Genomic DNA, 13,998 nt, shown 5'->3' with positions numbered 1-13,998 from the left:
CTAAAAATTTTTTAAAGTAGACAACAGAATGGCCTATGCACAAATAGAACAATTTTGTAAAATTATTCCACAGAAAAAAGTAGGACCAGAAAATGTTATAGTCTGAAAACAGTATTTTAAAATGCTGGATTTTGTTTATATTAATATATGTTGCTATTGAGATTAAGGTTTCCATTCAACTTGTACTGTTCATTATATTAAATAAGCTGCATCTTTGTGCTTAAAATTCATGTTAATAAATTCTACAATGTCCCCTTAGCAACAGGGTATTTCTGTTGTATTAGTTAGCAAGTTACAAAAAGTTATAAAAAGGAATATGTTATTTATAGAGTAATGACTAAATGATATACAATATTTTCTTTTTTTTTAAAGGATATATCTTTTTATGTGGTAAAAAATACATTATAAAATTTACCATCTTGACCACTTTTAAGTGTATATACACTGTATGGCACCTTGTCATACAACAGCTCTCCAGAACTTTTTCACCTTGCAAAACTGAAACTCCATGTCCATTGAACAACTCCCCCTTCTCCCCTCCCTCCAGCCCCTGGCAACCACTATTCTACTTTCTATTTCTAAGAGTTTGACTACTTTATTTATTTATATATTTTAAAATATTTATTTATTTATTTATTTTGACTGCGCCAGGTCTTAGTTGTGGCACACAGGATCTTCGTTGCAGCACGCAGGCTCACAGTTGCGGCATGCAGACTCCTAGTTGTGGCATGCATGTGGGATCTAGTTCCCCAACTAGGATCGAACCTGGGCCCCCAGCATTGGGAGTCTGGAGTCTTACCCACTGGACCACCAGGGAAGTCCCTTGACTATTTTAGACACCTCGTATAAGTGGAATCATGTAGTATTTGTCATTTTGCGCCTGGCTTATTTCACTTAGTATAATGTCTTTAAGGTTCATCCATGTTGTAGCATGTGACAGGCTTTCCTTCTTTTTTAAGGTTGACTATTATTCCATTGTATGTATATACCACATTTTCTGTAACAATATTCTCTCTTAACTAGTCTTTGAACGTTTGAATCTAAATCTAAACACTTAATCGAAACAAGCAATCAGCTGGGCTAATCACATACCTACAATTGTAGGAAATATATAAATACAATCAAGAATGACTTTGAAAAAATAAAAAAAAAAAAAAAAGAATGACTTTGATATTTTCTGAGCTGTGAGCTAATACATATACTGTATCAAAAAGCAGAAATTCTTACCAAGAAAATAATACACAATGCAGAAATTTCTAAGCAGGAACAGCGATTCCACACAACTATGCTTAACTAGCAAAGGCAGAGACCTCCTGAAGCGCAAGAACTTGTATTGCTGTGGAAGAAAAGAAAACCAGAATCAAATGACATTCAAACAAAGGTTCTTTTTTATTCCAAAGCAAGCACATAACTATAACGGTCCACACAAAAACATAATCACTGCATAACAAGACAAAGTTTATTCCATAGGTAAAAAAATCATCCATTTCAGATGTTAAAGTATTTAATATTTACATTATACAACATCTCATTGATATGAGATCAGAAATGAGAAAATTAACAATATCAATCTATACTTATAGTAAGGACTACAGAGATGGAGTAAGTACAAACAACATAATAATAATTACAACAATAGCAGCTAACATTCTTTGGATGCTTTTCACATACCAGGTAGTGTTCCAAGCACTTTAAATGCATTAATCCATTTAAACCTCACAACAACCCCACGAAGGAGGTTCTATCATTATCCCCATCTTACAGATGAAAAAACCAAGGCACAGAGAGGGTAAGTAACTTAACCAGTGTTACCAGCTAGCAAAAGAAAAATCTGCGATTTTAATGCAGGCAGGCTGGCTTCAGAGCCTGCAACCTTAAAGATAATGTATGCTGCCTTTACACTAAAATTTTTCACATGCTCTTTACAGAAAAATAGGAGGTAGTGAAGAAGACACGAGACTAAGAATTGGGAGACCCGAGTTCTGTGCTTCCTCTTTCTGTATAACGTTAAGTCAGCCTTGTCTCCCATCTAATTATCTGTGAGATAAGAAGGCTGAACCAGCTAAACAGTTCCTTAGTGGGTACCTTCCAATGCTAACAATCTAAGAGAAAAGAATCAAATATGAAAAAATACGAAATGTTTTTCCTGAAAAAATTACACTTCTTGTGAAACAAGGGTTGTCGGCCCTAAAAATGCCAATGGAAAAAATAATTTTTAAATTATTGGAAAGAATCTAAGGAAACCCAATGAACCAAAGATGGACTTCCCAAATTCTGGTCTTCTTTTGTGTTTATATTAAGGCTGATCCTTCTCTAAGGATTTCAGAAGCTAAAGGACAGCAAAGAATTATAGTCCTTAGGTAGAGGTTATGTCTTCATACCACATCTGCAGATGCCCACAGCATCTTACAAAAAGCAGCCCAGGTGAAATGAATGCTTGATCACTAACCATACAGCTTGAAGTATCCTGATTTATTCAGATATTTTCAAACTCTAAGACATGGAATTGCACTATTTGATGCAGTTACTGGGTGCTACCACCATCTCACCTCAACCCCCTAATAAAAAGGGCACAGTCCCTAAACCATTCCTACTGCAGCTCTCACCTCCATCATCACTCTCAAGGGTCCAGAGAGGCTAAGGAAGCAGGCAGACATTTCAGTAGATACGTAGAGAACAGCTAATAAACCCTCTTCTTGCTCCCAAGCTGAAGTATTTTTCAATTCCCTGTTGGGTTCTTCTGTGATTTGGCTATGAGCTACCCTGTGCCTATTCAAATATTTACTATGTGCCAGGCTCTATAAATCTTATCTCATTTAATACTTTCAAATAGTCTTGTTGGCGTATAACTTGCCAAGCCTGTCTTGGCATTAATCCATTTCTTTGTCCCCTACTCCATGCCAACGTTCTGCTTTTCCCTATCAGTCTGTCATTAAGAATTTAATAAGGGCAATAGAACTGGTTTTCGTAGCATAGGCAAGTTTATAGAAAAAAACCCTAATGGACTAATGGTAAATAGTTAAAATTACTAGATTTTTAAAAACATCTAATTTTTCATACTGTTATATGAAAAAAGTAGTTACTGAATAATATGTACAATATAAAACTATTTATGAAAATCCCACCCCACAAACTATGTAGTATTATAGCTACTATATATATAAATGTACAGTAAAGGGTCTGGAAGAATACACAAGAATGAATCTAAGATTTTATCAAAAGCTATTACAAAAAATTTAGTAGTCAAATTTTACAAATGTAACAGTACATGGTAGAAACAATAATTTATCAGTACTGTCAATCCTGGACTCCCCCTGTTCACTCTTACACATCCGTGATGTTAAATAGGTGGTTACTTTCAACACAAGTCCGTGGAGGAGCAAGATATTTGGGGGTAATCTCATTTTTCTCTAATTTTTTTTCTTCATTTCCTATATTCTTAACTATGTTTGGATCAAAGCTGATTCACCATGGATATTTCTATACAGGATTTTGGGGGGGTTTCTCCTTTTGAAATTCTGAGGTGGCAAAGCTGACACTCTGCTTTAATTCACCTTCACAAGATGTGAAGGATTTGTAAATAGGACTCTTTGTTCATATACTCACAGACTGCAGGCAGATAAGGGCCAGATCCAGATAAGGACCAGATCCTGTGAGCACTGTCTCCTTGCAGTAGGTGTATTTTCATCAGATTGTTCTCAGGGATGCAACAGGCATGTGAAAATTTTAGTTAAGCCAGGAGAATCTTAATCCGTCACGCTCTCACACTTACACTCTTGTGGAACATCATTTATTTACATACCCCTCCCTCCCTACCGGACTGCGTCCTAGTGGGAAGGGGCTGGTTCTAACAGTTTTGCTCCAAAGCCCCGTACTCAGCATGCCCTAGAGCAGGAATGAAGCGAATAACAGCACAGTCAAGAATAGCAGCAACAGGCTGGGGAAAGCCTTGATGGCACCGGGAAAATCTCAACCGAACTTTCTCTCTCCTGCCAGAGGAAGAGTCAGCTCCTACCAAACTAGTAGAATTTTTAAAACCTATCCCACTCAAACCAGTCAAAACTGTTTTATTTATGCACATCAAGCCTTGTTCTGAAAAGGATTTGAGATAGTAACTGACATATTCTATACTTAGTTGTACATTCTCAAGCTTATGAGCTTCTTAGGTTCAAAAAGAAGCTGGCAGCTGCACAGAGGTACTTTGCATGAATGTCATCATCATCCTCCCCCAGCCCTGCTAGGTCACAGCAACTGCCACTACCTAGCAGGGAGGGGAAGAGTGGAGCAAAGAGGTATTCTGAGAGTGGCAGCAGGAAGGGCAACTGCAGCTCTCAAACAGACACTGAAGTCTCATGAAGACAAAGATCTACTCTCCAAATGGCATTTTGAGGATCTCAGTCCTAAGTTTTGCTGATCAAATCTTGAATTAATCAGATGATGCCAGTTATATATACAAACACCAAGGCAATTTTAACTCTGCCAAATTCTGACATAAAGTAATGCTCAAATCATAGCTTACCTGTATGATGGGAAACGGAAGATAGTTCATGTTGTTAATAAAATACAGGAGGCTATAGCTATAGCCCATAAATGCTCCAGCCAGCAGAAAAAAAAGGTGATACTCATTTAAGCAGGTTTGTGCAGCAGGGCTATCTAAGCTGAAGGGGAAAAGTTAGGTTATTAATTCAACAGTCAGGGACACAGATTACTATTTTAGGCTTATTATTTACTGAAGGCAAAGCTTTGACTTAATTACTTAAGAAATGCCCCAAATTCTAACAAAGGGGTTAAGTGTGGGCTAAAGATTAACAAAACCCTTTTCCCTGATGCATGAGAACTTGACCTTTAGTTAATGCTCTAGCTCTGCTCCTCCAGAAATCTGGTAAGGGTAAGAAAGTCCCCTGTGACAGTAAGCAATGGTGCTTATGAGTTGGTAAATTGCATCTGGACTGAAGAATTCTAAATAAAGGCTATAACCTGATAGAGATGCTGTAACTTTGGGCTTCTCTCTGTGTTGCTCTTATAACTAGGCAATCCCTCAGGGGGACCCTTTTCACTAAAGAAAATTTATTGCATTAGGAAAAAAACTTGCCTTATATAAGGTAACTGGGGGACAAAAGGAAATCAAGTATTCAGTAGCAATCATGAATACTGTCTTAAAGTCACTGGATAACAGAGAACTTAAGATTACTTTTTTGACTTTTAAAGTCAGAATATAAACTTGAAATTCACATCAATGCCATCTGGTCAAGAACTGTATAAATTTCAAAATTATAAAAGTACTCTACTGAAGAAGGTATTTTTAATTATTAAAATTTTTTTTCTTCATTCTTCTCATACTGTCCTTCCTTCAAACCCCAACCGAAATACCACCTCCTCCATGAAGCCATGTGTGGATTCCTCCCTGCCTTCTGAAGCCTCAGATGTTTTTATCTGCACATTTCACTTTCTTCCTACTAAATACTATTTCTCATACATTCCTATTTCTCTCCTATTATATCTATTTGCGTCCAGGTCTTAAATCCCCTACTGTTCTCAACTCTCAAGGAGCTTACAGTCCATGTGTGAATCATTCTAACAAATCCAACAACATTTAGCATAGTACCTTGTACAAAATAAATGGTTTAAAAAATTGTTGAATTCAACAAACATAAAACATCAAAAACATTCAATGTACATAAAAAAGCACTTTTTACTGAAGTCCAGAAAGTAAAGAACGTCCATAAACTATTAATGTATATAGGTCACTTTGGGCTTAGTAACTAAACAAGCACCCTTAGAAAAAATATATGTAATATTACCTCTCAGTAACAGTGCAGGGAACCACAAGAAAACTGTATTGACCCTTGGTTATCACCGCAGCACACCAAGCCATCGTCATTCCCATTGCAGCGTGAATAAAGGAGTGCATGAGCTGCTGAGGATGAATGATCTTCCCTATCAGTGCCAGTCTCGAGCAAGGAATGGAAGGCACAACTGCAAACAAAACACGTGACTGTGGCTTTATAATCTGCAGCATATGAAATTAGAGGACTTAAACTATTCCCTCTCATCTTTGCACAAATACGCCAAAGGGCAGGAAGAAACCCAGAGTCACTGTAAAGTATAGTACAGAAAAATACCAAGTTAAAAATTCTTAGTTAAAATAATTTGAAAAAAGACTGAATACAAACAGATGCACAAAGAAAAAGAAAAACCAAAGGATCTAGAGAAGTGAAACCTAAGTACAGTATGATTAACATTTTTCAATTCTTTTTAATTAAGATTTCCTGATAGCTCAAATAGTGCCTACCCTGGCACTCCCTTCACTGCCATAAAGGAATAAACAATAATAATTTTAAGACAGTGCTTGCCCTCCAGCAAGTTATCCTTATTTCAGCATTTTAAATTGTCAATATATAGTCCATCTGTGAAAAATAAACCACAAACCAGGTAAATAATGATAACACTGAATACTAAAATAAATGCTTGCATGGGAATTTCTAATACCGCTCTGATAATCCTAAAAGGTTTTCAGAAGTGAGCTGGGGGAAGCAAGTGTGGGTGGGAGGTGAGGGGTGCTGACTTTTGAAAACAGTTGGCACAGGGTTCCCCGGCCTATCTTTGTACACATTCTCCTTTTGATACATACCAAGTAAAGAGACTGTGGGGAAGTACAAAATTAAGTATAAAGGGAGAGGGCTTAGGTGCTTTACAATTTGGGGAAGAGGCTGCTATCACCTTCCCTTCCCCACCAGAAATGCCCACAAGGCCTACTGACTGTGTAACTGACTTACATTCTGACTCATACTCTGAACATACCAAAACTTCTCATGTCATTAAGCCTTTTTATACGATACGCCCTTTCCCTAAAACATCATTTTTCTTCCGTGCCTACTTAATACAGCTCATTCTTTAAGGTTTGGTTCAAGCATCACCTCCTCCAGGAAGCTCCCCATGCTGGGTAAATGGTGCTTCTATATACGTCCATACTATCCATGTATTACTGTCTTTCTCAGCATTAATTGTGATCCCCTGGGGAAAACTGGGACCATACATCTCTTATCCCCACACAATGCATGGCATAAAGTAATACATAAGGAATGTTGAAGGAATGAGCCAAAGTGACTAGTCAGGCTTTAAGAATGACTAGACAGGGACTTCCCTGGTGATTCAGTGGTTAAGACTCCTCGCTTCCAATGCAGGGGGCACAGGTTCAATCTCTGGTCGGGGAACTAAGATCCTGCATGCCGCATGGCGAGGCCAAAAAAAAAAAAGAATGACTAGCTCGAGAGCCCTTGTCTGGCATCTAAATCTAGATTACCCAGGTACACGGGACAGTGTGAAAGAACACATGCTGTAAACCAAGGGGTTCTGTAGATGGCGTGAATAGCAAAAGGGATCCATCAGCCAGTAGCGAGGGATTAGAAAAGCAAAGGAAAAGGGTGTACTATAAAATCCAGAGAGCAATGTGAAATTTTATACCATATCTAACAAGGAAGTACTAAAGAGCTAAAAAGAAGAATGATGTTATAGTGAAAAAAAGAAGTATCAGAAGAAGCTTCTCAAAAAAAAAAAGTCATGAAGAACCTAGGGGTAAGACAGGAATAAAGACACAGACCTACTAGAGAATGGACTTGAGGATATGGGGAGGGGGAAGGGTGAGCTGTGACAAAGCGAGAGAGTGGCATGGACATATATACACTACCAAACGTAAAATAGATAGCTAGTGGGAAGCAGCCGCATAGCACAGGAGATCAGCTCGGTGCTTTGTGACCACCTAGAGGGGTGGGATAGGGAGGGTGGGAGGGAGGGAGATGCAAGAGGGAAGAGATATGGGAACATGTGTATACGTATAATTGATTCACTTTGTTATAAAGCAGAAACTAACACACCATTGTAAACCAATTATACTCCAATAAAGATGTTAAAAAAAAAAAAGAAAAAGAAAAAGCTTCTCATTTTACCTCAAGACAGATTTAAGGAATCTGAAACGGCAGGAAGAGCAAGGAGAGACATTGAGAAAAAGTAAAAAGCTCTGAAATCTAACAGGTGATTCTCCCAAGGCAAAACATATGATATTTTAAATTTTGTTGGAAAACCACAGAATTATAGACTTCAATATTTGAAAAGGACCTTAGAAATCATCTGGTCTTGATCTCTTACTCTATAAAGGAGTTATTTTTATAATATATCTGCTGAATTATAACTTTAACACCAGCTGTGAATTATTAAAAGGTCTAAATTTTTGTATGTCATAAAGTACACATTAAAAAAAAGTACCATTTTAACCTTTTTTTTTTTTTGCCGCGCTGCGGGGCACGTGGGATCTTAGTTCCTCGACCAGGAATTGAACCCACGCCCCCTGTATTGGAAGCTCGGCCACCAGGGAAGTCCCTTAACCATTTTTAAGTGTATAGTTTCCTGGCATAAGTACACTCACATTGTTGTGCAACAATCACCACCATCCATCTCCAGACTTTTCCATCCTCCCCTGTACCATTAACTCTATGCCCATTAAACAATTAAACAATTCCCTTCTCCCTCCAGCCCCTGGCAAGCACCATTCTACTTTGTGTCTCTATCAATTTGACTACTCTAGATACCTCATATATATAATTGGAATCATCCAATATAAGAGTTCTAATCATCCAATATTAGAGTTCTAATTATTTTTTTTAAAACAGAGAATGTATTGGTCAAATAAATTTTACAGTAAGACATTCAAAGCATATATAATAATTCTGTATACATTTTTTAAACTTTGACATAAAATACAGCCTCTGATGTACACATCCACATACAAAATGCATTGAGTCTGCCCTTAGTAAAATAAATTCAGATACTTAAAAGATGGTTAATATTTGAAAACTCACCTGTATAGAACTCCACATTGAAAATACTTATTATTACTATTACCACTGACAGCAGCAGAAGGTAAAAGATTATATAGGAACTATACAGATCACTGAAAGAATCTAAAACACAAGAGAGATGAATTAGTAAGTTCATTCAGTTATATAGTCATGTTTAGTATACTGCAATAGAAAAGGGGCTTGAACCACAACTATAATTTTAAAAGTTATCTTTTATTTAAAAATTTACTCATACACTGCTGATGGGTCCTATAGGACATCAACTCAAGAACTACATACAGCACGAGCTATTTGGACCAACTTCCAGGTCCTTAAAAATTATACTAGAATTTCTTTTAGATGACCCAGATGTTAACATCAGACAAAATAATACCATATGCAAACATTTTATCACGTGAAACAGAAAAGTACCACATTTAGTAATATACCAACAAAGTTTCTTTTTAAAATGTAAATAATATTTTTCAGATCTCTTCTTAATTAATGCAATTAGTCCCTACAGCTAGAAAAAAGTAACATTTCTAGAAATAGCATAATCCATAAATCATCCAAATGAGCCGAATTAAAAAAGAAATCATGATGTCCCTATGAAATACTAATACATTCACATTTTAGAGTAGTTCAACAATCAATATTCCATTTAAAAAATGTGGTAAAGTTTAAAATACGTATATATTATGCCTAAAAACATGAACAAGAGATATAAAAATAAGGACATATGTTTGTTGAATAGACTAAGACTTAATAATGAAACCAATTATTTTTAAAATTTTAATTCAGTGACCAAAATTATGGAAAAATATTTATTCAGTATCCACAATTAAACTCCTCAAGCATTACACTGAGCTAAAAGAGTGAAAGAACTGATTCATGTGACTGGAAATAAGGAAGGACGGACTACAGTTTCTCTGTAAAGACTTTGTGAAGCAAAAGTTGAAGAATACAAGTAATACTTGATGAGAAAAATGGCATAAAGCAAATCCAATCTGAAGAGAAAGTGATACTAGGATACCCTTGGGCCATGAAATGGCAGAAAGTGTTTATCTCAAGTGCCAATACTGAACAATTGGTAATGGCTCTAGATTACAACATTGAAATATTCTGAGGTTGCAACTAGACAGCCCAGCTCATGAGTGATGCAGACGCAGCAAGGTGGTTACAGAAATACTTGCCATTCTTGTGCTGGCTTATGGCTTAATTTCATTTGACCTGTGAGACTCACCCAAGAAGTGACTGATATGTTTCAACAAAAAACTTAAAATGACTTTAATTCTTTAGCAGCAATATCTCTCCAAAGGTCACAAGGTAAAGCTTTTAACTTTGAAAACTGGCATTTCTTCAGAAAAATTAAATTAACAACATACTCCCCACTTTTCAAAGCAAAAAAAATTTATTGTTACTGTTTCTGAGAGGGAGGGAAAAAAAGAATTTCAAGAGTATTTGTGCTTCTAGGCCTTAGGCAAGACTTTAAAGACTTCAAAACCTACTCTGGGAACATTTCTCTCTTTTTATTTTTTTAATTCTAGTGTGGCAGAGTGGAAAAACATAGGTTTGAAGTCAGAGACGAATATTCAAATCCTAGTTCAGTTATTCACTAGCTGTGTCTCTGCACAGACTTATAACCTGAGTCTCAGTTCCCTCATTTCAGTAGGGATACTATGTCATTATTATACAAGGTTGTAGGAAGGATAAGAAGTATTATACATAAGGTACTTAGCCTGGTGCCTGGCACACAGTAGGCAGCAATAATTGGTAGCTATTATTAACATAAAATAGTTTAGTTTAATGAATTTATTAATTTTATCTACAAGGATGTGGAGAAACATTAGCCTGCTCCAATCTTTTCCTCCTCATCAATCTTTCAGTTTAACTCTATTTTCCTTAGTCTTTCCTCCTTTTCTCTCTTCTCATCTTTTTTATCAACCACAATATAGAACTTTTTTAAAATATATTTCATGGGCTTCCCTGGTGGCGCAGTGGTTCAGAGTCCGCCTGCCGATGCAGGGGACACGGGTTCGTGACCCGGTCCGGGAAGATCCCACATGCCGCGGAGCGGCTGGGCCCGTGTGCTCCGCAACGGGAGAGGCCACAGCAGCGAGAGGCCCGCGTACCGCAAAAAAAAAAAAAATATATATATATATATTTCATGTATCAGATTCCAGGGTATCATTCTTTTTTTTTAATTTATTTATTTATTTATTTTTGGCTGCACTGGGTCTTCACTGCTGCCCACGAGCTTTCTCTAGTTGCGGCGCGCAGGGGCTACTCTTTCGTAACGGTGTGCGGGCTTCTCATTGCGGTGGCTTCTCTTTGTTGCAGACCACAGGCTCTAAGAACACGGCTCAGTAGTTGTGGCACATGGGTAGTTGCCCCGTGGCATGTGGGATCTTCCTGCACCAGGGATCGAACCTGTGCTCCCTGCACTGGCAGGCGGATTCTTAACCACTGCACCTCCAGGGAAGTCCCAAAGTATTCTTAATTTTAGACAGACTTTTTACAAAGGTATGTCATATTTTCTACCTACAATTTTTAAATATATAAAAGGAATAGTTCACTTCTTTAAAAGACAACCTCAATAAAGCTGCCAAATAGAAGAGACAAATAAACAAAATTAGGTTCTTATTTATGTGGTCTTCTAATGATCTTTCTGTTCATGTGATAATACTACAGTCTCTGATGTGTCTACTAATCTTATTATATAGTGAAAAGGCCTATGTTAGGAAGGGAATGCCTTAAGAATACCTCAAAGTGAATGTTTTGTCATTGTCAATACAGCAATTAAAATAAATTATTTAAAACATAATGCGATTTTTATGTTGAGAAGTGGGTCCTGTAAATTTGTTTTCCCCAAACTGAGTATCACTTACCAGACAGCCACTGTATAGGATGAAATAAATCAATGCTGCTGAAGATGACAAATACTGTGGTACAGATGGGCAGAAGCAGCACTGACCAGACAATACTTGTAACTATCCTCCAGCCCAAAACCTATAATTAAACAAACAAAAATCCCTCAATCATGAAGTCAGTTAAACTATTTCAGTTATTTCAGTTATGCAAATCCTATCTTTTCATACAGGATGTTGATCACTAATATTTACACCCAGATCACAGTCCATGCAGCTATAGATAAACTCTAATGGTTACTACTATTAGTAACACTACACATCACTCCAGAAACTTGTAATAACAGTGAATTGATGCTTGTTTTAGTCCAGAGTCAGATGTCACATTAAATATCACACTTTGACGGGTGAGGGAGGTTTCAATTAGTTTACAACTGTACTTTACAGCAACTTATACTTGTCTCTCTAGGTTTGATATGTCAATATCTGAAAGTGTATTCATTTTCCAGGAACCAACAGTATATTGTAATTGTGTTTATTAGACATGAGCTCCTTACTGGGCAACTACTGCACTGTATTCATGTCTGACTCACCAGTGCCTACCACATGAGGCACAAGATTTACTGCTTGAATACAAGAAGAGATACTGAGGCATTTTAAGCACAAAAGTGATGATCAGATTTATATTTTGGAAGGTAAAACACCCTTGTGTCTGTAAGGTGGCTATAATGAAGATGGATCAGAGGGGACAAGACACAAACAGGAGACAAACAGGAGGCAGTCCAGCCCAATTGCCCAAGCCAAAGATTATAGTCAGTGTCTGAAGGAAGGCAGTGGCAAAGAGCAAGTTAAAAAAAACAAAACTGCAGCCACGTTTCTGACATACAATCTACAGGACATCGATGACTGATAATACAGGTGGTAAAGAACAGGTAAGACTCAGTAACTTGGGATACAAAGTAGATGGCAGTGCCGCTGGGGTAGAAGCACTGTCCTAAAAGGAATCTTACTCCTCTATCTCTGTGCCCTCCACAGAATGGAGGCAGAACTGTTGATGGGACTTCAACAAGGAAGTACCTCCTCTTCTCGGGCCCACAGTGCACACATTCCTCTAATTTGACAAGATACCTGTCCTGCTCACCTAGTCCCCAAGACCAGCCTCTGCTAAGGTCATACCACATTCTTTCCGATTCCGGATATTCCTTCCTGCTTCTTATCCCAAGTAATCAACAACTTATTAATTGTGCACCTAGCAGAGTTGCATACAACTCTTCCCCATTCTCTGCCAACTCCCATGCAGGACATCCTTCCCACCATGACCAGCTTCTACTCAGGACCCCTCTCTCACGCCGTAACAAGTTTGCACTCAGGACGCCCCGCACACACACAACTTGTAACCAACTTTCCCTAGCACGCCCGTCCCCTCTGTAACCAGCTTGCACTCAGGACGCCCCCCACAACCCTGAAATAAGTCGCTCGGGTCGCCCCCTCCCCACGCGCTCCCCACACCACACTCGACCCAGCCCCGCCCCCGTCCAGCGCGCACGCGCGACCAGCGCCCGCACGCCCAGCCCGACCCCCGCAGCTGCCGAGCGCCTGCCACAGCGCGCGCAGCACTCACGCGCCACAGGATGTCCCGCGGTCCGCCGGCGCACGGCTGGCTCGCAGCAGTGGCCATGGTGATGGCGGCCCCTACTCTGAAAGGTACAGGATACAGTGAGCCCACCCGCCACCGCAGTTCAAAGGGAGGAAGGCCCCCCGAGGGCCCCATTGGGGCTGTCTCAGACGCTGCCTGAGCGAAGCCTGGCCCAGGTCCCAACCCATCCCTTCGAGGTTTCGTCTGGACGGGCCCAACAGGCCAGAACCGCCCCGCAGACACGTCCCCCAAAGAGGGCTGGGACTCCAGAGCCCGCCCTCTGGAGTCCAAAACGTCTCTCCGAAGCAGGGTCCGGCGGGGCGCCAGAAACTGGGGGCGGCGCTCCATGCTGGGAACTGTAGTCTTTACGGCCCTCTGAGTAAGGAGGAGCGTTGCATTCTGGGACTGGGAGTTCCAAAGTACAGCATGCTGGGAGTAGAAGTCTTCCCAGCGGTCCTTTGTGCCATGCTGGGAATCGTAGTCTTTTATAAAGCAGCTTCTAGTCACAGTGCTGATTATCAGAATTCTATAATTAGAAAGACCTGGCAAAATGATTTGCCTTTATTCCTTCCGATCTTACTTTATCGACCTCCTGAAAGTGAAATCAAAGGATGCTGTGGCCCTCTCCACAAAGGTACTAATTTTACTGAAATGAAAAACT

General features: G+C 39.0%; 1 protein-coding gene across 1 annotated transcript in view; it reads right to left on the bottom strand.

Moving 5' to 3' along the window:
• NDC1 (NDC1 transmembrane nucleoporin) overlaps window positions 1–13,557 on the bottom strand; it is a 48,304-nt gene extending 34,747 nt beyond the window's left edge. The window contains exons 1-6 of the mRNA XM_082834526.1: window positions 13,323–13,557; window positions 11,723–11,843; window positions 8,856–8,957; window positions 5,802–5,976; window positions 4,520–4,658; window positions 1,228–1,336 (exon numbers count right to left, since the gene is read on the bottom strand). Of these exons, the coding sequence (XP_082690652.1) occupies window positions 1,228–1,336; window positions 4,520–4,658; window positions 5,802–5,976; window positions 8,856–8,957; window positions 11,723–11,843; window positions 13,323–13,472 (796 nt within the window). The 5' untranslated portion in view covers window positions 13,473–13,557. The remainder of the gene's footprint in view (window positions 1–1,227; window positions 1,337–4,519; window positions 4,659–5,801; window positions 5,977–8,855; window positions 8,958–11,722; window positions 11,844–13,322) is intronic.
• Between the last annotated feature and the right edge of the window lie 441 nt (window positions 13,558–13,998).

Source organism: Leucopleurus acutus (genome assembly GCF_964270905.1).
Source record: "Leucopleurus acutus genome assembly, chromosome: 2".
Classification (NCBI taxonomy): domain Eukaryota; kingdom Metazoa; phylum Chordata; class Mammalia; order Artiodactyla; family Delphinidae; genus Leucopleurus; species Leucopleurus acutus.
This window is presented reverse-complemented; position numbering and strand designations above follow the sequence as displayed.